The sequence below is a fragment of the Platalea leucorodia genome (assembly GCF_965183815.1).
Source record: "Platalea leucorodia genome assembly, chromosome: 1".
Lineage (NCBI taxonomy): Eukaryota > Metazoa > Chordata > Aves > Pelecaniformes > Threskiornithidae > Platalea > Platalea leucorodia.
Window position 1 is genome coordinate 68,287,999 of NC_138823.1, and position 23,517 is coordinate 68,311,515.

The following is a 23,517-nucleotide window of genomic DNA, read 5'->3' on the forward strand; positions in this document are numbered from 1 at the left end:
AAGACAGTTTGGGAAGTAGACTTTAGGGTGATTCAGGCCATTATAAAGCAAAAAACTGTCAGTTTTATAGCTTTTAAGAATATATGTGTCACTGTAGCATTGCTAATGCATATTGGTCCCATTAACAATGTGGTTAACAGCTATTATGTATTTCTTCTCTTTTCTCCAGGGAGAGAAGAATATACAGCAGGATATTTTAAAATAAAAATACATATGCATAAACACATTCTGCTGGATATTTATGCTGAAGAGAGCTAATTCAGAAACAAACCTTGCTTTTGTAGGAGTGAGGAGATTTGTGATAATCTGTAATTTTTGTAGGAAAGTTCATTCTAGTGTTTGGCAGATCCCCAAAATCTTTTTCTCACTTACATATGAAACATACATTTGAATTTTTAGAGTATGTGTATCAGCGAAGAAACAACTTTACCTTCTGAAGCGAAGCAATCTTTACATGCATAAAATATATGCATCCAAAGGTCTTGATTTACTACTGTATGGGAAACCCAAGAAGAGAATGGCCACTTGCAGTAAATATCCTTTGCTGGTACTACCGGGATTTTTTTAATAGTCTTCAAAGTATCTATATTTCCATGTCAAAATATGTTGTATTGGTGTTTTGCAGATGACAAGGTATAAATAACTAAGACTGCATTGCTTTACCAGGGTGGGACAGGGTCTTCAAAGTTTGGGTACAAATGTGGTGTAGTATTACTTATGGATGCCGCTCTATAAGAGTGCTTAGCAACAGTGAGGAATCCAGGAGAACTAAATACAGAAGTGAAATGACCTGTAGTGCACAGACACAAAGAGGATGGCTTTGTGCATGGAAGTTCTTCTTCAGGCCCTCTCCCCACCAGCATAAAGTCTGTTTTACGTGGGTTAAGTTTCCAGTACTCTGCCATCTGCTTATTGCCTCTGTGTGTGCCCATGCTGTCTAGCTAGTTCACCGAGTGTCTCCCTGTGTATGCGAGAAACAGAAGTGCTACACATGGCACTTCACCTCTAAAGTAAAAGTACTTCAGTACCTATTAAGTTTGAGAAGCACTGAAGTGGTTTTAGTGCAAAGCCAAGGCGCCTCTTTTAGATGAGAGAGCTTTTAGATGAGATTACTTCATGGTCAAGCACTGCATAAAGATCTAGTGGCAGGTGACGAGATGGCTTGCCTCTCCCTATTGACAGCAGGACTAATCCATCACTGCCATCAATCTATCTGTTTCAATACAATGTCTTGGCCAGAACTCAGGACATTCCAGGTGTATGATACTGACTATATTCACTTATAATATAAGCTGAGGCTTGCCTTTTCCATGAGATTGCTCATGACTAAAGGTATGGTTTTACAGGAGTACCAGGATACCCAGGGTGTGTCTTTTCAGTATCAGCCTATTAAACATTTGAAGGAACAAGGGAATATTCTTCCCCCAAAGAAGCATTAATTACATTGGACAATTTGTTATCCTAGATGGCTATTTTAACACAGAATTCGCTATCTTCAGAGAAGTCTAGTAGAAGAATTTTACTGGTCTATATTGCAGCCTCAGCATATTCTTGGAGTAATTATGTTTCATTTCATCTACATCAGCATCTGCTTCCTGACATAAGCATTAAAGTCTGTCTTTCTCTATACAGTGGTGTTTGCTTCTAGAAAACAACAGAGAGATGTTACAGGGCTAGAAAGGGCTGAACGTTGAATGCCCAGGATAGAATGCAATGAAGAAGATTAATCAGTTCCTGGAGTCTTTTCTCTGGAAGTTTTTCTTAATCAGGTTTTGGCGTTTGATGGAGGGAGAGTTTTCTTGTCTTTCTGGATTCTGATATTAAGAACAACTCAAATCACTGACAAAAGAGTGAAAAATGTTCCTGTCTGGATTATGATGCCTCTTAATCTTGACACTTAATATGCAGTTCAAGTAAAAATGTGTCCAAAGATCCCTCAGAGATTTATGTCTGAAAGAACAAGGAAAGCATGTGAGGAGATGAGGTTCTAAGTCCTTGCAAGTGTGGCACTGCTGAACGGATGCTGAAATATCCTAAAGCCAGGTATATTGCTATTTGGTAGTCGGTTCCTGACTGCCAAAAAGCATCAGTGTTGTCCTATACCAACTCTGTAGCTGTTTGCTGCCTTATAGAGGGAGCATAAAATCAATGTTAACTTTGGCTCTGGCTTCAGCCTTCAGAGGAATAAATCTGAATTAATATATCCTATGTATTTGAAGTTTAAAGTGGAGAAGTGCCACTGGGTCTATCATATACTGAGCCTCCTCAGTGAATGAACAAAACTGTCACAGTGCCTTCTGTGTGAACCAGCCAGGTATCACTGATAGATGATATGTCTGTTGCTTTAAATGGTGATTAGGTAGTGACTCATTTAGTGGTAGTCTCACACTATACACAGCAATCTCAGTAGTGTTGTTACCAAAAGCGGGAAATGGTTGCTTTTAATCCACATGAATGTAACGACTTTACTGGTGTTAGATATCTGCCATCTGATTTCCTTTCCTCCAATAGTCTATTTCTCTTAGGACTGGGGATTATACCTTGAAATCCCAAAGGAAGAACAACAGTCTGGATTGCCAAATGCAGTGGAAAGGATGGGTCCTGTTGGGTACCTCTGGTAGCTGAGTCCTCAGAACTGGAGGAGCTACAGCAAAGGGTTCACAAAGCAGCAGCGATGTGCCAGAAGTGTGCCTATGTAACAGCAGCACAAGTAGCAATAATTATACATTAAAAAAACCTGGTATCATGCTTCCATATTCCAGAGTAATACTTCCACTCTAATAACCATAATTCTGTACTAAAATCAGTGTTGATCAACAGCACAAGCAGAAAATATGCAGACAAAAATGTTGAGGTTAATCGAGTCTAAAGATTTGTGAGGAGAGTAACTAAGATGAGTGGACCATATGATGACAAATGGAATTCAATGTCAGTAACTGTAAAACCATTTTCACCTAAAAACAGCGGAACGACTTATACATTTTCTCAGGGTCTTAATTAGTGCATGGAAGTGATCTGGGAATCACTTTGACAGTAAAGTCCAAAATTTTGTTTAATGGTGTACAACAGTGAAAAAGACTACACTAAATATAAGGAACAGGATGAAAAATAGATAAAACCATTACACAGATCTTCTAAAATATGCAATATTAGTCATCCTAACTAAAAAGGGTGCTTTAGAGTTTCTATGTCATAGGAAAAAGAGCTTAATAAGATTGGGACTGTCTACCAAGAGAAGAGGAAAATAAGGTTGTATAGTAAACACACAGATGTATAGTAATGAATGGCACTGCAAAAGTAGATGTGGAAGATTCAAATCTTTTTTTTTCCCTAAAATAAAAATAACGTATGTTCAATGGGACTGAAAAGCAACATTTCCAAAATTGAAAAAGGAAGTTCTTCACACAGTGCCTAATTAGCAATTGCACTGAAATGTGGAAAGTTAGCAAGAGTCAAAACCAACTGACTTTTATGGGAATAAAAAAAGTGTTCAAATAGTGAGCGCATAAAACACTTATGAGATATACACAACTGTACATTTGAAGTCACTACTCATGGTTGAAAATTTAAGTGTGACAGATAAACTCTCAGATGTGCACTACACATTTCTAGCATCCACCTCTGAAAGTATTTGTGCCGGCCATTGTTGCAAACAAGGCACTGAACAAGAGGAATTACAAGTCTTGTCAATGATAGTGGTTCCTACGTTCCTGAGGTTGGGAAGTAGCATTTATTGGGAAGTGAATAATGGAGCCAGAACTAAAATTGGAATCGCTTACTGAAGAGGAATAAATACCAGCAAGCCTCATCTTATTAAGTAGCTGAAGCAGCAGCCATTCATCCTGCCATTTTGGAACTGACCCTGCCCTATTTCTTTATTTTTGCCAATTTGATACTTGTTTCCATGGGAACAGAAGCAGGACTAGCCACCAGCTGAGTCAATCTCAGCTGCTGGCTCCCAGTTCTCACGTTTTGTTCCGTTTCCTTGGAAACAGATGTCAAATGAGAGAGAGAAGTAAACCAGCTTTTGCTCTTTAATATTTACTCTTTCCTTGGACTTGTTCTAGATCCTCTGGGCCGGCGGAAGGTTTACAGCTGACTCTAATGGCCATTCATTTTCCTCCTCTCCGGAATGGCTGCCAGCCACCGGTGGGCCCCAGCAGATGCAAGTAAGAGTTCTCAGTTTCAGCTACTGCTGGCGGGCCTCCTGCTGTGAGCTACAATGGCAGGGTTTGAAAGCAGGCTACAGATTTCAGGAGACATTTGGCTCCCGTAGTCTGTAATATTTCAAATTGGAAGGAAAGAGATTAAATTTATTTAAAAAATAGTAGGGGAAACAGATGGGCATAATGATATTTAGAGAACAAATTGACTGACAAGCTCTGACCTGCATTAGGCTGAACACCCCCAGAAACTACTTCAGCCAATTATATTCTTAATTTCATAATGTACGTTTGACAAAGTTCTCTCTAATCCAGCTGTTAGCTGACTGAACAGCCTAACAGCCCAATGTAAACAATACCCCCTAAACACATCTGTTTATGTATATATACATATGCAGAAAGAGAAAAGAACATGATCTGGTTGTTTCAAAGTGGCAAAGAATCTGCACAATTCTACTAGAGCACGTGAATTTGAACGAGACATCTTTACCAATTCCAGACCTATTTTACTCCCACATTTTTCTCATGTGTATACAAACACAAACACACACACACCCCTCCTATGTATATAATTTTGGGCCAGAGTATTTTCCGTTCTTACAGCAGCAGTATCATGACTGAAGACAAGTACTAAAGAAAAAAAAATCATGAAAGTTGAAAGAAAAAAAAAATTTAAAAAGAATATTAAAGAATGTGAAAGAACCCTGTAAAAGAATGCAGGCAACTAAACCAGGACTTAATTAAAATTTTGTGTAAAAATGGTACTCAATTTACATCTGTGCAGTTGAATCTCAATTTTCACAAACCTTTTGTTTAAAAATGCACAGACAAATCAACTTCACAAGACAAAAAGCTGTCTTGAAGAAAAGTTCTGTATTTAGTGGCCTCTGCTCTTAGTTAATCCTTCGGCTGGGGCTGCACGGCTAGAAGGCGCGTCCCCTGGGTGGTGGATAGGGGATCCCTCTCTGGAGGGTGCAACGGATAAAATTGAAGAAGGTGCTGCGAACCAACGCAGCCTAAGGGAAGGTCACCCTGACAGAAAAACGACTGGCCCTCCAAGTCATGGGGGTTGGGCAGGAGGCCAACTACCTCCTCCCGGGAAAAAAAAAAAAAAATTAAAAGTTGCAGAAACGACGAGCATCAACTTTCAAAAAAACAGGGATGGAGAAAATCAGTAACGAAGTGAGGAAGAGGAGATGGAACTGGATCGGTCATGTCCTGAGGAAAAAAATGACAGAAGACTGCGCTGTGGCCCTTGGGTGGACTCCAGAGGGAAGAAGAAAGTGGGGTCGCCCAAAAACAACCTGGCGTCGGATGGTGGAGGTTGAGAGGAATGGTGCAGGCTGGAACTCTTGGGAAGCGGCACGGCACGCAGCTGCAGACCGATCGAAGTGGAAGAATGATGGTCGCGCCTTGTGTGCCTCCTGGCACTGAGAGAATTCAGATTCAGATTCAGCTCTTAGTTAATTGGTCTAATTATTAGGGTATAGCATCATGCTCACCTTGGACATGCTTTTACCCTTCCTTTCCTTTCACACCTAATATATGAACTCCTTCCTGAGTTTTCTTTATATGAGATCTCAATTATGTCCACACAACTTTCACTGATCAGTGGCCAGGTGTTACTACCTTGAGTAACTTCTTGTATATATAATTGAGTTCACCTATAGTCCAAATAATATCTCTGTAAAGTTCATTTCTTCAGGTACTACACTAGGAGCAGTCTCACAGAGAAGACAATCAGATACTCAAGAACAACATTTATTCCTCCAGTCTTGTTGCACTTGCATCCATCTACTGAGAATATAGTCAACATCTTTGGGCACTCGCAGAGTTGTGTCAACTTAGCTAACATTGTGATTTTTGTTCTGGGTTTGTTATTGGAATGAAAAACTTAGGCAGTTTTAGTTTTTTTAAATCAGGCTTATTCTGTTTTACTCAAAGAGATGAAAGGCATGCTGAATTTACCTAGGCTATTTATGGGTTTCCTCCAGCTGAACTTAAAATCAAAATCTAAAATCCCATCTTCCTCTATATGCATAGCAAATGAGATAATAACCTTTAGGTTTGCTGCTGCAGCTGCAATCAGGAAAGACCATTTCACTTTATGTTGAGCTTTGCAATGTCCCTCCAGAATTCTTCACAATCAGCTCTCATTTTTACTATCTGGAATAACTTACTACAACCACTAAAATTTTGTCATCTCATCATTCACTTCCTCTTCCACTGAACAACACAAGGCTCAGAACAGAGACTGGGACTTCTCCTACATCCCTCCTTCCTGGAAAATGAACCTTTAGTTATTCCTTAATTCTGTTTCCTTTTTCTAAAGAATTTTGTATCCATTTAAGGGTTTCTCTCTTATTCCATGGCTATTTAATTTCCATGAGAGCCTTTGATGAAAGAAATTTTTGAGTCCTTTTTGGAGACCTAGCGGGTTGTGTCAGCTTCCATTCACATGCCTGCAGGCTTCTTCAAAGGACTTCACTGAATTTTTTGAATGATTTGTTCCTTCACAACTGCCATGTCAACTCTTCCTCAGTGTAACATATTTATTTCTAATTCCACTCCTGATTATAATTTTTGCAAATTGGCCTACTACAGACATTAACTTACAAGTTTGACGTTCCCACTCTTTCTTGAAAACATGGCAAGACATTTGCAACTTTTCGCTCAGATATCAAAGCAATTCTGAGCTAATGATTACATACTGCTGTCAGTAGTTTGACTATTACTCCTTTGAATTGCTTTAGAAATCCTGGGAGAATATAATCTGTTTCCACTCATTTATTTCTGATCAGTTTCTCTATTCCTACAGCAACTCCTAGTCGCTCCTTGGGGAGTTCCTTAGAAGGATTCTAGCACAGGAATCTCCACAAGCTCTTCCACAAAGAATTTTGCTGAACAAAGCAGCAAAGCAATCATTTAATCATTCTACACGGCCTTGTTTTCTGCAAGTAATGTTCTTACATTCTGATCAAATATTGTCCCCAAAGATTCCCTGGCAAAATTCCTGCTACTAATATTTAAAGAAAGATTTATTACTATTTTTTTTGCCTTTTGCAAGACTTTTTTTAGTCTGCTTTATTGTGTTCTACATTTAGCTTGCCAGACTTTATGATCCTTTCTATTTTCCTCATTTGGATACAACTTTGTTTTTTTGAAGGCTGACTTCCTGCTGTTTTGTCATGCTGAGTTTCTTCTTTTTCAAGTCTTACTTGATGTGTGGCAAGCATTTACACTGTGTCTCCAATGTGATATTCTTAATACTCTCTAGGCCACCTGCAAAGATTTAACTCTCTACAGTGTCCTCTTTAGCATCTCTTTAAGAGGCTTCCTCAGTTTTATGTTGTTCCCCTTTCTGAAGTTGAGTAGCTCACTACTGGTTTTTTTTTGGTCATTGCTGCTTCTTCAGAGTTGTCAAAGCTAAGAACATTTTATTTGCAGCTACAGAACAGTCCTTCAAATATCAATGTTTTGGAACAGATTCTGTATGTTATTCAGAATGAAATCAAGGGTGAATTCTCTCTTTGCGGATTCTCTAATCTGTTGAATTATAAAGCAGTCACTGCTCCTAAATGAGTTAATCTGAGCGGCACATTTGTCCAGTTTACATAGCCATTTTTTGTTCTTGCAATGTTTATGACTCCTTCAACATACCAGTCAAAGCTGATCTTCTGGCTTGTTGGTTAGTAACATGTGTCCGATAGCGTAGTTATACACTGGAAATGCATAGGAATTCTGCCTCACTCACTGAAATGATTCATTTGTTAGTCTGAATTTACTCCAAGTTTTCTTTAACAGACTGCACTACTATGCCACTGGCATGGCCTACTCAATCTTTCCTGCATATTGATATTTTTGTTATAGCAATGTCCTCATATAAAGTTGGGCATTCTTAGTTTCCACATTTTATTTCTATATCAATGCTAGAATCCCAAATAGGATGTGTCTCATTGATCCCTTTTTCTCTTCTGTGTCTTCTGAAATGGTACTTTTTTCTGTTTTTTTCTCTATTTAATGTTTATTACCATCCCAGGATAATTCAGTGTGAAACCTTAAATACTGGTGTTCCAGATACCAGAATTAAGTCTATTTTTAAATATTGATAATGTTATCATATGGTTACGTAAGAGGAAACATCGCAGAGATAACTACATAACTGGTACTAAGACATCAAGGAATGCAAAGGTTGCTGCCCTGGATAAACAGGTTTTAAAATGCTACAAGAAATATTGGCATCCAGTATGCAAAGTCTCATTTTTCTTGAGTCTAACACTAATGCAAGACCTTTTTACCCTGGGACCTATAAAATCTAGTCCATCTCCCCAAGAATACAATTTCTTATTTATTAAATATTATCATTGGTTACCTTCCAAGGCCACAGTGATTCAATCTATGTCATAGATATTTGTGCTGGGAGAAGACAAGCCAGTCAGAGGCTTTCAAGCTAAACTCTAGAGTAAAAGAATTACTACACCATTGTATTATGAGTGAAAGGTGAGTGTGACTATGTCTACACACAGACTTACTGAACTGTAGTAAGTACCTAATTGAATTATGATATGGCTATTGCGCAGGGAGAACACTTTGTAAAGGATTTTGCTATTTCAAACTGGTTTCATTCGAACACAGGTGTATCAGTGAGCAACTGAAATTAGAGCAAGCTGGTTTCCTATGTGTTTTTTATCTTGTGGCTGGATTCTCTGTGTCTAATTAAGTGTGAAGCTCCCTTGTAGCAGGTCATTTATAATGTTTGTCTTTAGACAGAGGGGTAAACTCACTCTGCAACTCTCCTCTTAGGGGAGACACTACCAGAACCCCTCCGCCACACAGCTGGCTGTTTCCACAAAGTCTGTAGTCGTGCTATGTCCTTAAGAGCTGTATCTGCTCTGTCAGGTTTGACTGAAACTGGCAAACAAAGTTTGTTAGGCAGTAGGAAAAAACACACAGAACACCCTGGCACATAAAATTGCCTTCTTAAGAAACCAGGACAAAATCCAGATGGTTGGAAAAAGGTGTTAGAGCCTTGCCACTGGGGTAAAGCTCTTCCACAGCCGCATACACCGAAGCACTGTAATTCCTCATGGCCTGTCGAGCCCAGGAACCCGTCTGGAGGGACGGTGAGAGAGGATGCACTCCAGTTCACACAACCAGGAGAAACTTAGTCTGGCAGAAGCCTAGTCAAGACCAGATCATATCCGCAGAGCATTTTGATTATGACAAAAAAGGTGAATTACGATAAAAAAAACAAATTCCAAGTTCAGCCTGGGAAGAAGCTAGTGAGAAAAAAAGTAATTGGTCTCTTCACTGGTCTGAAACATTAGCAAAAGGAGAAATATTACAGCTGATACAACAAGCAAAACAGATGAGTAGAGGTAATGTTATAGATTAATTCCCATTTTTTACACTGCTGCTTGAAGTTGAGAAGTATTTTGTGTCAGAAAATGCTTTTGTGTTATGTGAGAATCAAGCCTACAGTACTCTGTATGAAGCGTATGTAGGGGAAACCTTACAGTTCTTCTGTCAGAGATCAGCGTACAGCTACTATTTTAAAGCAGTCCCTGCCTTTATCTTAACCTGTTTGCTTTTATCCAACGATTTTGTTGGCTACATATCATATACGAAACAACTGCCCTACTGATGTTTGGAGGATCTGGATGTTTTAGGGCTCAGTCATTAAAGCTTTTACCTGATTTCTTATGTCAGCCATAGATGTGCTTTTCATAAGGAAACCTGACATCCAGGCTTGGGATGCCAGAGGCCAGTCTGAAAATCAACAGACCCAACATCCGATTGGATTTCTTCCTTCTGTCAGGGGCAGAGAGTCACCACAAGCGCCTGCACTTCCCTTCGTATTTTTAGATGTAGACTGCCCAATCTCAGCTTTTAAGGCATGGATACCTTGACTTTACAAACAGCTCCAGAAAAGGAGTCTGGAGTTTTAAAAAGTGCTTGATAATTTGCTGGTGTTGGTCTTCAAATGAACTATTTTGTGAATAATGCCAAACAGCAAAGGACACTGTCCGTTTTTAGGCTCCTTGTCTTGGTTACTTTGATTGACATATTTATGAAGACACAGTTAACAGAGGACCACCTGATAGTGGCCAAATGCAGAACTTTCACATAGGAAGCTGATGAGTATTCATAGTTAAAACAACACTCAAATGGTTCATTAGCTAGACTGACTAACTGCATTCATAACTTTGGAGCCTACATTTAGTTTAGTCTCTATCACTTGGATCAACTTTAACTGTGACAAAATATCCCTTTAAAATTATTTCATAGAAGTAAGTGGGACAAGGAATATACGTGACACAATATTCCTGAAATAAAACAGAAACTTGCCTCCAGTAGTGTTTACAATGTGATAAGTACTTTTCAAACACCCAAAAGATAATACCAGCTCAGGCAAGCTCAACTAAAGAATTCACCATTGCAGAATGGATTTAAAATATCTAAAATTAAAAAAGCAAACTAAAATAATAAAAAAAAAAGCAAATATAATTGTCATTTTCTTTTACAAAGGAGTTTCTGAGAACTGAGGAGGTCTGCTTCAGGAAAGCAAATTGCAGTTCACCTCATTGCTTATATAAGATAAAAATATATGTAAAGTATTTTAATGACCAAATTTGCTTGCATAATACTTTCATTTCCTTCCCTCCCCAAATCCATTAGCGTTCTGCAAAAACGTTCTGCACAACTTATCATAATAGCAAAGAGCTCTAACAGCAAGTTTAAGTCAATTCTGTGCTGAGTGTTCAAAATATTATACATTCTTGTGTATGCATTCAGGGAATGAGAGATTGCATAGGCTTACATAGTTCCCACAGAATTCCAGTTCTGATACAAAGTTCAGGCAACCAGTGTGCAGCCCCACGGTCTAGATAGCACCGAACATCAAACAAGCACACTAAGATTTAAGTGGTATACATTACACAACCAAAGAATATACACTGATAAGTTCAGATGAAAATTGCAATAATTTAAAACTGCAATAAACATTATTTTTCAAATATCTGATATTTATGGTTTGATAACATCACATTCACTGCTGCTGCGCACAGAAATTTCACTTGAGTTATTTTGCTAAGACCAGATATCAGGATCTTTAGTTATGGCTTCCCTCTGATCAGGAAAAAAAGTAAAAGTCCTTCTAACTCATTCGACCACAGCATTGAAATAAGTATTATTTCGATTGGATTTTGTGACTACTCACCATACTATGTTTGGTTTTATATGAGCAGTGAAATAGTTAACAACACTGATAATTGAAATACCAGTTGCAATGCAGTTGGAACGAAATGAAGTAAACAAGGCTATCGACAAGCTGCTATTGTTTCGAGCTCTACAAACACAGAGCAGAAGTGTCTCCACAAGACAAATTTCAGTTTCATTCTCCATTTTTTATTGACAACTGTAATAACTGGAGAGTCTCTTAAAAAAAATTTCAAACTCTAGGGAACAACTGAGAGGGATCTTTTCAGACTCTAAAATGATTTCTTGAAAGGCATCCCTTGCAGTTTAGGAGGTATCATTCTAAGATGTCTTCTACAAATTATATTCAAATAAACAGTAAAATCTTCTTCTAATAAAATTCCAGAGCTACACTGCAAAGTAAGAGCAAAGTAAAAACAATGGAATAAAATATCATATCTTTTGTTGTAAAGGTTAACATCAGAAGAGAAAACTACCATTCTTTTTCTTACTGATTGCCAAGCAATGGAGAATAGAATAAGACTTCTAGATTGTCCTCATACAATCTAGTTTTCAGATATCACCAGTTTCCATGTTAGAGGTAATAAACTCTCAAACACTGCTAATCTGCACACAGATAGAATTTTTTTTCCTAGTTCTGCATTGTTGCTGCCATGTTTATTGCTGTCCGTTTGTCCAGAAATCTTTACTTCTAGAAACCTATCAAAATGCTGGAAAATTTATACAAGGGGCCTTAAGCTATTACCTCCTCCCTATCAAAATATCTAGCATGACCTTTCTGGGAATGACATTAAAATAGGAACAATCAGCATGCGTATATGCACACACTATTACTGAAAATATAGCCGTAGGTAACATAATTCCTGAACATCTCCACAAAGAATGCAGTCTAAGCAGTGACCCCTCTTGCACTTATCTTGAATAAGCTGTTACTGAAATCTGCTAATGGGTTCTGATAATCTATTATTTATTGCAACAGACTCTGATAGAGAGTCTTAGCAGAGGACTCTCCTGTGTTTACAACACTTTCATCTAAAATCTCCCACAAGTGACAGAAATGTGGCACCTTCAACTACAAATACAATTTCTTTTGGTTGTAGTTATTTCATTTCTATTTGCTTTTAAAAAACAGAACCCTTGTCCCTCCAGATACACAGCTTGACCTGCTTTCATATAAACTAGTGAATCTTTAGCTTGGTCTTACAGAAAGCTGTAGATACTCATATGCAACCATAAGTGTTACTTGGGCTTGAGGACATACCTCCATGTTATACTTTTCCACTGTCCTTCTCAAAGGATCCACAACCTGCCAGCAAATCAAGATGCAAAGATCAATCAGTAGCATCCCTCCAACTATCACCAGTAGCTTCTGGTCTTTAATGATCTGGAGAGACAAAAAAAAAGAAAAAAAAAAGGGAGGAGATTCCCATGAGCCATAGATAGATCCCTGTACAGCTTTATTCCTGCATAGGGAGAAAAACACAGGTTCTAATAAAAAGGTTTTTTAACAATGAACGAAGAAAAGTTTCAGAAATATCAAGAGATGAAGACATAAAATTATTTCAATTTGTTTCATGTTTATTAGAAGTATCTAAAGTGCATTCTGACTCGTCAAAAGAAACTGAGAGGACTCTTAAATATTAATATTGAAGTCCAGGTTTAATGTTAACTCCTGGAAAATGAAAAAAAATAAATTCTAGAGAGCCACTATTGTGTTTCTGTATGCAAATGTGGAAAAATGTTCATTACATCTCACACAGCAGCAGGAGTTAAGAAGGAATTTAGTTTTCACTAAGATTTACAGTGTTCACTTTTTCATAACCTTCTTGGATGTGGAAAATACACTTGCAAGGTATTAAAAAATAAGTTCATTTTTGAGGGTTTGTGTGTGCGTGTTTAACATTTGCCTCTGTTGCCCAGGGAGCAGAAAGGGATGATGCATTTTTTCTATATTACAAAAGTTAGAGGCTTTTATACACAGGCAACTTAAAACATGTTTTAGGTTCAAAAAAGAAAACTAGATTTGCTAATAAAAAGAACAATCCAAACCACATATTACAGTCTCGTATAGCTGCATGCAATCCCTATATTATTTCTACTGTTATACACATAGCAACACAGGAGAAATACACTGCAAGTACATTATTTCGGTTGCAAAGTTGTAAACGTTCAAATATCAGGCTTCAATTAACTTTATGTCAGTCCTCTTGTGCCTATGTTCACATTTTTTAAATTAGTATATGCTTCTATTACTAATGAACACTCATCCAATATTCAAAAGATATTGCCAAATTGTTTTAACATAGACAAAACCGACATATTTTTCCCTAGTTTTGGTTCTTAGAAACAGTTGGTTTAATCCAAATGAAATATTATAAAATATTAAGCCTGAGCAGCTTAATAAAGTTGTCATTATTTCAGTTCAATTTGATAAACTTGTTAGGATTTTGAAAACGCATTACAAAGCCAGAACTGTCAGCTAATCTTAATACAGGCAAGGCTGGTATTCCTGCCTAGAATAAATTGTATTTGCATTGAATTCCTATCAAGCTTAAGGAAATGATAAAAATGAAGACAATTTGAAATCATGTAAGAGGAACTTTAAAAAGTTTGTTTTTCATATTAGTCAGTGAGATACATTCTTTATTTTGAAAGATATTTCTGCAATATTGTGTGCTGCTCTTTGTTAATCTTCTAGTTTATTTCATAAATCATTTGGAGTAAACTAAGTGTGGAACTAAGGATAGCAATCAGAATGACTTAAAGGACTTGATGCATTATTTTCATTTCCTGAGACCAGTTATTTAAATCCACGTAGCTCCCACCATCACAAAGAACCAGAAAAATTATGCTTTCCACATGTTTGCAGCAGCATGTCCATCTCATCAGAGATAGCACAGGCATGCCTGGAGAGGGAGGGTGAAGGGGAAAGGTGCAGCTTTCCTGGTGGTATGTCTCACTGCTGGATGGTTTGGCAAGGAGAACTTTGCAAGGAAAAGGTGTCTTGGTGGGAGGTGCAGGGGGAGGAAGACTGTTGCACTGTGTTTCCTCTTTAAGCTAAAAGGAAAGCAGATATTAAGCAAAGATTCTCAGACACAGCTTGGTCCCTCATGTTCTGTGGGAAAACATAACTATGTCTAACCTTTTAGTCATTTACTAAGTTACAGTCAAAGTTGAAAAAGGACTGTTAATCACTGAGGTTAACCTCTGTAGAAACAGCCCATGCATTTTTAATCTCTTTTTGAATGCCTCTAAATAGGACTTGGGTGAAACATATCTAGTGCTGCTCCTAGCACGAGTGGAGACATAGGAGAGAAAACCATGGGGAATCAAGTCTAAAGAGAATTTGGATTTAGATGAAATTTAGACACCTCAAGCCAAATTTATTTTTCTCCCTCTTAAGTGGCTAGGTAATTTGTTATATTGGCATATTTTGGTTGGTCTTTCTTTGTAATGGATGAGGTTTATTTTACTGAACTTGGCTGTTTAACCATTATGTTTCTAGCCTCTCTCAGTAGCCAGTGGGCAGAGACAGAAACCTTCAAAGGACAATTCATCCCACCTATCTTGGGTACACTTTAGGATCAGAGAAGTTAGTGTTCTGAAATGTGTCCTTCCCTTCCCCCTGCCCCCCACCATGAGGGTGTGAAGATAATTAACTTGAGCTAAAAATATGCATTTGAGAAACTTAAAGCTATACGAACAGAATCTGCCAGAAACGTTTCCCTCTGCTCTACTGACCCATAAAAGTTCCTTGTAAAGAACACCCAAAACATCAGTAATGATGCCTTATCTTTCTAACAAAAACAGTGAACATTTTACCTAGGACAGGCAAAACATGAGATAACTAGCCCACTGAATTCTAAATTTATATGGACTATATTGATATTGAAAGGAGGGTTGCATTAGATGCAGATTTTACCAACACCGGGTGATATTAATCAAACCGGCACAGCAATGCCAGAAGCAAAAGAGTGAAAGGATACTATTAAAAGCAGTAATACTGATAATCCACTCACTAACAGGGTCAAAAGAAATCTCATATTAACACTTCCTATTCGGGATCACAGAAAGCTAACCGCTCTTCCTTGCTCTTGCACATCTTCTATTTGTACCTGACCTTGCACTACTGCAGGTCAATATTCATATTTTAGTTCACATGTAGGTTTGGTAACCTTTTTTTGGGGCAGGTAATTATTGGAAGAAATAAAAACAGAAATCCAGCAAACGGTGGAGATCTTCCTTGGCTGCCTCTTGGAGCATTTTTTCCTGCGTTACATTGTGAATGGCCCTTTTCTGGACAGAAGGGAGGAGGTGCATAACAGCAGCTGTCACTGGCAGCAGGTATTATTCATCCCTTACTTCTGTCAGACAGCCAGGAGGAAGGCAAGCAAAACACAGGCCCTAAGATAACCTGAGGAAGCGATCTGTGCTACTGTAATGAGCTCTGTAAAACACAGCCCTACCAATGCTGCATGCAGGGTGAGTGGGCTGAAAGCAGGGCTCCTGAAGCTACCTCACACACCCATCACAACCCTGCTCTGTCCTTGGCAAAACGATTGCAGTAATGCAGCTCTGAAGCACAACTCTTCACCAAAATGCTAGCTTTTCAGAATGAGACATTGAGATTCAATTATTTTTTACTTCTGCCAGTGACTAGCAGTTTGCCGTAACATAAATTCACTCTGAGAAATGCTGTTGGTATATCACCAGCAGCAATTCCAAAAGGCTTGCTGATCTCCCCCCCGCCCCGGCCACCCTCAGGAAGCCCAGCTTTCCCTCTCCCCAGCAATCACTCCCACCCACCAGCGCTCCTTAAGTTCAGTACATTCACTCCTTGGGAAACACCAGATGCACTGAAGGAGTCTTGACTCAGATCTTGTGAATCCAACAATTTGTCTGTCTGACAAAAGAAAGTCATGAGCAACTGAGGCTCTTTACAATCAAATATATGATTCTTCTTTCAGAGGAAGATGCTTATTTTTTCCCTTTTTCATCCTCCTTCTAGCATACAGTAAATCAGCCTGGGGAGAAATGCAGGGTAGCTAATAAAATCAGTTTTTGCAAGTGCTCCTGACTCCCTGCTGAAACCAAGCTCTCATACAGCAGCATCTGTGAGTAATGTTTTCTACCATCTGTGATTGGATAGGTGAATCTGTCTCATCCTGGCAGATCTGCCCACTGTTATAAATGCCATTGCTACCAGTCTGGACTACATATCTGGATATGAAGCTATCTGTCCTCAAAACAAATTCACTCAGAACAGAAACCGGTAGGCCATTTTCTCCTCAGCAACATCGCTGTATGAGCAAATGAAAATTTTTCTGAAAACTTGTGACCATGAAGACAAGTCCAAGATCAAAGTCCTTATCTTCCATGGACTCTGTGGTCTGATCACAGGAGATATAAAATCTGTCTGAAGATCTGGGATGAAGCTTCTGCTCATGAAACTCTTGGGGATTTTCTAGAACTGTCACAGGCTGTACTACCTGCCACAGCAACTTCAACTGTTCATTTAGTTATTTCACAGACATTTTGTGGGGCTTTTTTTCATTTGCTTTCTAAAGCACATCTGTTGTGCCCTGCAGGATCCTATCCTCAACCAGTTTATGGGATCACCTGGCAATTTGGCAAACAGCAGCAATTAAACATTAGGCTTGCTTTTTGTAGTTAAGGCTAAGTCAAAATTTTTGTTATGTCTTACCTTATTAGAAACCAACTCTGCAAATGTATATGACATGGACCTTAAAGCTGAACTCTGTTCTTAACCAAGAACAAGGAATCTTGTATATGAAGACTTACCCTCTTCTCCAGGATGCAATGTTAACTTTGTACTCTCCGAGTTCCACAAATAGCTTTCCAGCATGGATTGGATTGTTCATTTCCTCCTGTCTTTTTTTTTCAGAGTTACTTTCTTTGTTACCAGGAACTTCACCTCCCTTTGTCAGAATAAAATATCTTTAAATTTAAAGGAAGATCTATTAGCTAAATCTTGGTGGTGGTGTTTTGATTTGTTTTGTTTTGTTTTTTATTATTATTATTGATTGAATTCATAGAAGCATAGCAAGGCTGGGAGTGTTTTTGTATCTATTTATAGGTTTTGAGATAAAGAGATATTTTCTTTTTCCTTGAAAATTTAGATTTTTTCTGTTTAAGAAGCCAATTCTGGTTTCTCTTATGTAGATCAACCCTTTCTAGTCTAGCTGACAGATCTGTCCCTTGCCTTCTGCCACTAGCTGGATAAACACTTAATGCTATTCAGTAACTTTTTTTTTTTTTAGTTGTCCCTTCCCCAGACTCCTGGGACGGAATCTGTAGAGAGAAACTCTCTTTAAAGAATCCCTCTGTGAAGCTTCCTAGACCTTATTCCATTAAATGAATAGCACTGACAGCAATTATTGAGGTGCTCAGAAATCTGAAACCCAATGTTCCTCTCCCTGGTACAGAAATCATGCTGATAGGAGTCCTCTCTCTGAACTGGAGGGGAAAAAGAAAAAATAACAGAGTTTGTAGGGAAGAAATTATAAAGTCTGCAAGGCTGGAAAAAGGGACCATATAACTACTCTTAAACTTGCCTTCAGTATATTCTCTCCATTGCATAAACTACCCTGTCATTTCTCCCAGTATGATTAACTGGGAAACACCTTAGGGTTGCTCCCCTACATTTAGTGGGTCAGCACAGGTGGCATGGTGCCATGAGGTTGGTGATGCAGAGTCAGTGGCAGATAGGTGAACTTTGCCATACATGGGCCAAGGGGGACACCTATTTTTGAGTTATTAAAGCCAGTAATATTTTAGAGGACTATTCTGTAATACATTCTTAATTTCTATTGTGTAATGGAATGAGAAAAGAAGAACTATTGAAAACACATTATGCCCTTGTTCCCAATAACTCCACAATGTTTTTTCAACAGCTGTTACGAGTATTTCCTATAATAGGTTCTATGATTAGTATTGGGAACACTTTTCATACTGCAATTACATTAGTTTTAATGAGTGAATGCTAACATTTTAAAAAGCGTATTTTGTAGTAGCAAGGTTTTTTGACCAGTAAGTCACTTGCAGTAAAAAACTAAGCTTAAGACATTTCACTCTCTCAGAGGTACTTTGATTAATTTGATGAAAGATTTCTATATCTACTTAAAAATTAAAAAATAAATTTGTTTTACTGTGACCCCTGCAGTCTGAGAACCTGATGATTTTTGCTGCTTTCCAGGTTAATGGAGTGCATGGTACTACTGATAATAATGGACAATTGGATATGACCAAAAAGTTTGAGAATTACATAGCTACAGTCACTAACCTGCTAAAGTACACATTTCTAGAACATGTCTTCTTTGCTGACTCATGCTCAGAATAATTGTAGAGCATCTTTGGGCAGACTCACCCTCTCAATAACTGGATTGCAAATGTGGATGTGTTGACTCTACGCCTTGCTGCCAGGAGAAGCTATCCATTTAGAAAATACCTTTCCCCTTTTCCAACTCATATAAAAGACAGGTGGAACATCCTAGGAGGATGCTTCCTGGGGGCAGCAGAAGATGATAGAAATTTTACAGAGGTTAGAGAAGGGGAGGGATTCAGTGACAGCTTAAAGAAATTATAAAATTCTTCATCTTTGAAAACCTGAACCTCAATCATAGCTACAATGCATTGGAGAATCAGAGAGATGATTGGTTTACTAACGTTGTTAATTCAACCTTAGGGAGAACACAGAGCAATATAACACGGCTAATTTCACAAAACTCTCTTGAAAGGACAAAAACGAAAAACGTTGTAGTCTTAAAAACCAAAATGGCACTAAAGAAATCAGACTTGACAGCGTTAGAACCAACCATTCTTGCTACAAAATGTTCTGGAGAACAGTCTTAGAAACGGACCTTAACATCATGTTAACTTCTGCACTTTACTATAAGTAAAACTAGGTATGCTGCCTTGAGCTGCAGATCCCATCAACAAAGCAGGTCAAATTCACCTTTGAGAGGAATGCATCTGCTGAGCCCAAGATTGCATGGTCCATAAATTTGGAGGAATTTCTATCAGGGATGTGAATTTTCAGCTTTAACACTGAAAGGGATCCCAAACTTTAGGAAAAAAGTGCTCAAAGGATTTGAATGGTCTGGAAGAAATGTTCTGATTTTGTTTGAGATAACATTAAAATATCCAGACTTTAATATTTTCTTTAATGAACAATTCTGTGGGAAAGCATACTACATCGTTACCAAATAGCTGGGGACATCAATGCACTTGATTACATTTACAATCCAATTTCAAGCTATTCAGGAATACATTGCCTCATACTGTTTAGTGACATGTTCTTTATTTCTCTGTCATCCATTAGTCTCATAATACATAGAAATTATGGCTGTAGTACCGTTTATGAGCAGTTAAGTTTCACACAGAGTTTCCATTGTTTTCGTTGCTACTGAGGTTTAGCCTTATCAAACCGTACCATGCAGAAATTTTCATATATAAATTACTTCAAAAGCAGATTTTTCTCCTAGATGTACAGTTCCTTAGCTCAACTTCTTTCTGTGACAGCAGCTTGAGATTCAGCTCCCCGATCCATATTTATATGAGTGTAAATTTTAGAAATGTGATTCCTATTGTTTCCTGGCTGGTATTTTGGCTGATCAGCTCTTATGAAAAAACAGATGCTTATTTTACATCTAAATATGGATTCTAGGATTACATTGACTATTTTTGAAGCTTTGGACCTGAAATTTATAGTTATAGCTATTGGGGGAAAAAAGTAATAAAATAATTTAATTTCCACTTATATCGTTTTAGGAAGTACTATATCTGTATATTAATAACCTATGAAGCTATACCTGAATAATTTACACCGCACTGTAAGTATCATGGATTACTTGGTCCAGTGGTAAATATTCATAATGAAAAAAAAATCCCAAACACAAGAAAATTTCAAACTGCTGTCTTCTTTCTTACTCTCAAAGACTGAGCAATAATGCTGAACGTTTCTTTAGATTTCCATATGCTAGTTCATTTTCAGCAGATGGCCGCTAATAGATTGTTGTTACCCAAAGCAAATTTTGGGATCTTGACACATCTCCTTTTCAGACTTATGATCTCTCATATATACTTAGTGGAATACATGTGTATCTTAGGGGAAATCCAACATATAGCTTTTTGTTATACACATAAAAAGCTCTAGCTGGATTGAAAAAAATGCCCTGGAAAGTATAAATATTTATAGTCTGAAAACTGACCGGAAAAATATGTTATAACAGTATTTACAGAAAGAACTGATTAGGTAATATGATCTACATTTATGCTAATACAGAACTACATCTACAAAGGCATTTAAGTGAGTAATGAGATGGGGCCTGTGAGGTTCTTACCTAAACCCTCTGTCAATATAATGTGGAAAACTTTGCTTTGTCTATTTTTAAATGATTAAGATAATGAGCACCTTTTTTAAAGCCTCTTTAGGACTTTTGTGAGAAAGATTATAAGTCATAGTAAATTCTAAATTCCTTAGGTGGCTTGAAAAGCCTATAGAAAAGTTTATAACTAGAGACTGCACTCATCCTATAACTTTCTTGCAGAAGTTTTTAAATGAGGGATGGGGATAGCAATAAACAGAGACAAGTTGTGAGGAGAAGGCAGCAGCACATAAGCTCATAAACGTGTGGCCTCCAGCTGCTCTCTCCCCTCTGTGTTTTTTCCCCAGGGACACTGTGCAATTGCAGGTACTGACAGCACACAGCCAGCTGCTGCCCACCCCGACTGGAGGGGTCAGGTCCAGGGGCTACTCAGAGCTACCCATGTGCTCTGCTCCCCAGAAAGAACATGGATGGTCTCTTACCCCTTCCAGTCTTCCATGCTTCTCAGTTTATGGACCATTAAGTATGCGAATTAGGGAGGTGGGCTGGCCAAACTTGTGTTAAAACATGGAGTGGGAAGGCAACGAGCTAAAAAGTCTGAGAATTCCTGCTCTGCTTTACTCAAGCAATAAATTTACCTCTTAAAATCCAGTGCTGTCTGAAAACTGTGCTCAGAGAGACTTCTAAAGCAAAACAAATAATTCTGGCAATTAATCATTTTTCTTCATGCTGGCACTTAACTGTCTTATACATGAGACCACCTTTCTGAAAACTCCTACTGCCTTTTTCATTATGTGTTTTTTTCTGGTTTAAGTGAAAAAATTCCAACAGAAAACTACCTCTTTTTATTATACAGTCCTAGTGCACGCCCAGAGCGGACTCACTGTGTCTGCTCAATGGCACTGGCATCCTGTAGACAACTCAGGCTGCACTGGTGTCCTAATAATGCACATGGGGGAACAAATGTATATTGCAGAGATCCTAGGAAGCTGTAGGTTTTCAATTACTGGCTTTTTAGCCACGACATAAGCCTTTTAACATTTTCATGAGCCCATTCTTTTTAAAGAAAATGAAAAGAAAGGTAATTCTTACAGAGAGAGCTGCAAGCATCAGCAAAAGGAACCTTTAGATCTTTGCACACCTCATCAGCTTGAGCTAAAAGAGTAACTAGTAGCTATCATGAGCTGTACAACAGCATAACAGGAAGACAAGGCACATATTTTGCTTGTAGGTTTTACAGATACATAGTACTAGAAAAAAGAACAGTGAAACTCTAAAATCCTCCATTCAGTTTTTATGCTCTGCCCACACTTCTGTGCAACCATTCTGGCCAGTCCTAATTTTAACTTTTTCTTGCCTCTTATTCCTTTCCCCCTCCTATGTTCCTTTCCCGGTCTATGTCCCTACTTTTCAGGCCTGCCAACCTGCCTCTAGATTTCAATCTTAATCTAATTTTAAACCAGACCTAGTCCCTCAACTAGAGTTTGCCATTTGAATCCCAGACTCGGGCTCTATGTTCCACCATACTCAGCTTCCTTGACCACTTCTTACAGCCCTCCATGCCCCATTCAACTCTTTGCTGGCTCTCAATCTTATTTTAACTCTCTTGGAATTTTTGTCCAAATTCAGTCTCCCTCCTTAACTCCTTCTCCCAGTCTATAATCCCAAGTTTTACCTATGCTTTTTATCCAGACACGCTCCTGTTCCCTCCGAAGCCCTTAGCAGCTAACATAATTTCTCATTCTCAGCCTCTTCCCTGCTCCCTACCTCCTGGACCCATGGTTCTCTCACAGTGCCAGCCTCCCTTCCCCATGCTAGTGTCAACAAAGTAGGCTGGACAATCCCCTATCTGTCTTTGCAATGCATGAAGACCACAGGTCTCTTCAGAAGTCCTTTAAGGATTTAGTAAGAAATGAAGAAAATAAGTTTGCCAGACTGCAGACTGGTAGGCATAGCTAACTCAAGTTGGACTTGTAAGTCATTTTTCTCTCTTGTGATTTGTTGTGGCTTTCTAACCCTGGGATAGTACCGATATCTTTTCTCAATACTTGTTAAGGTCTCTAACCCTTTCTCATCTGTCAGAACTCTACAATCACATAGTAAATTTAAGAACAGAGAAAAGCTTACAAAATGTCATCAATAAGTAGATTAATGTTGACAAAACTGTAGCAGCACAAGTCTTAAGAAAAGATGCACTTATATTCTGTGTTTACCTTGTAACAACATTGTCAACATAAAGACATATGCCACCGGAAGTCTACAGTGGTAGTAATAACTGAGTACATTGACAATATTTTCAGTGAAAATTAAACATAAAACATCCCTCCCCTGATGTCACAGTTAAAGGATTAAGTACAAATAGACAGAGCTAGAATGTACTGTGTTAGAGGTAAGACAAGCTTATCTTAGCAACGTCAACCGAGAAGTATTGTACTTTCAAATACGAGCGGCAACAAGCAACGTTGTGATCCAGATCACCATGCTTTATTGTATTCACCTACAAATGGTCAAATACTTGTCTTTGTAGGAGCAGAATATATAAAGCTTATGGAAGCTTTAAATACCACTGCTTTGAATTTGTTATTATTCCGATATTTGTCAAAAGTGAATGGTCTTTAGTTGGCATACTGGAGCTGTGCAGGAGCAGTCATTATGCAGGACTGCTTTAATGCCCCCTACAACCTAAGTGCAGTTCCCATCAAAAAAGACAGATTCACAGCCTTCTGAATTTTACTAGAAGGGCTGGCTTCTTCAAACAGTTCACCTAGCTAAAGCTTCTCCAAGACACC

At 38.3% G+C, this 23,517-nt stretch overlaps 1 protein-coding gene across 1 annotated transcript in view; it reads right to left on the reverse strand.

Annotated features, from left to right (window-relative positions):
- The window catches only part of GABBR2 (gamma-aminobutyric acid type B receptor subunit 2), a gene marked incomplete at both ends in the record, with an annotated part of 482,647 nt that overhangs the window by 126,145 nt on the left and 332,985 nt on the right, over positions 1-23,517 (reverse strand). Inside the window, one exon of the mRNA XM_082312677.1 lies at positions 12,643-12,765. Within this exon, the coding sequence (XP_082168803.1) occupies positions 12,643-12,765 (123 nt within the window). The remainder of the gene's footprint in view (positions 1-12,642; positions 12,766-23,517) is intronic.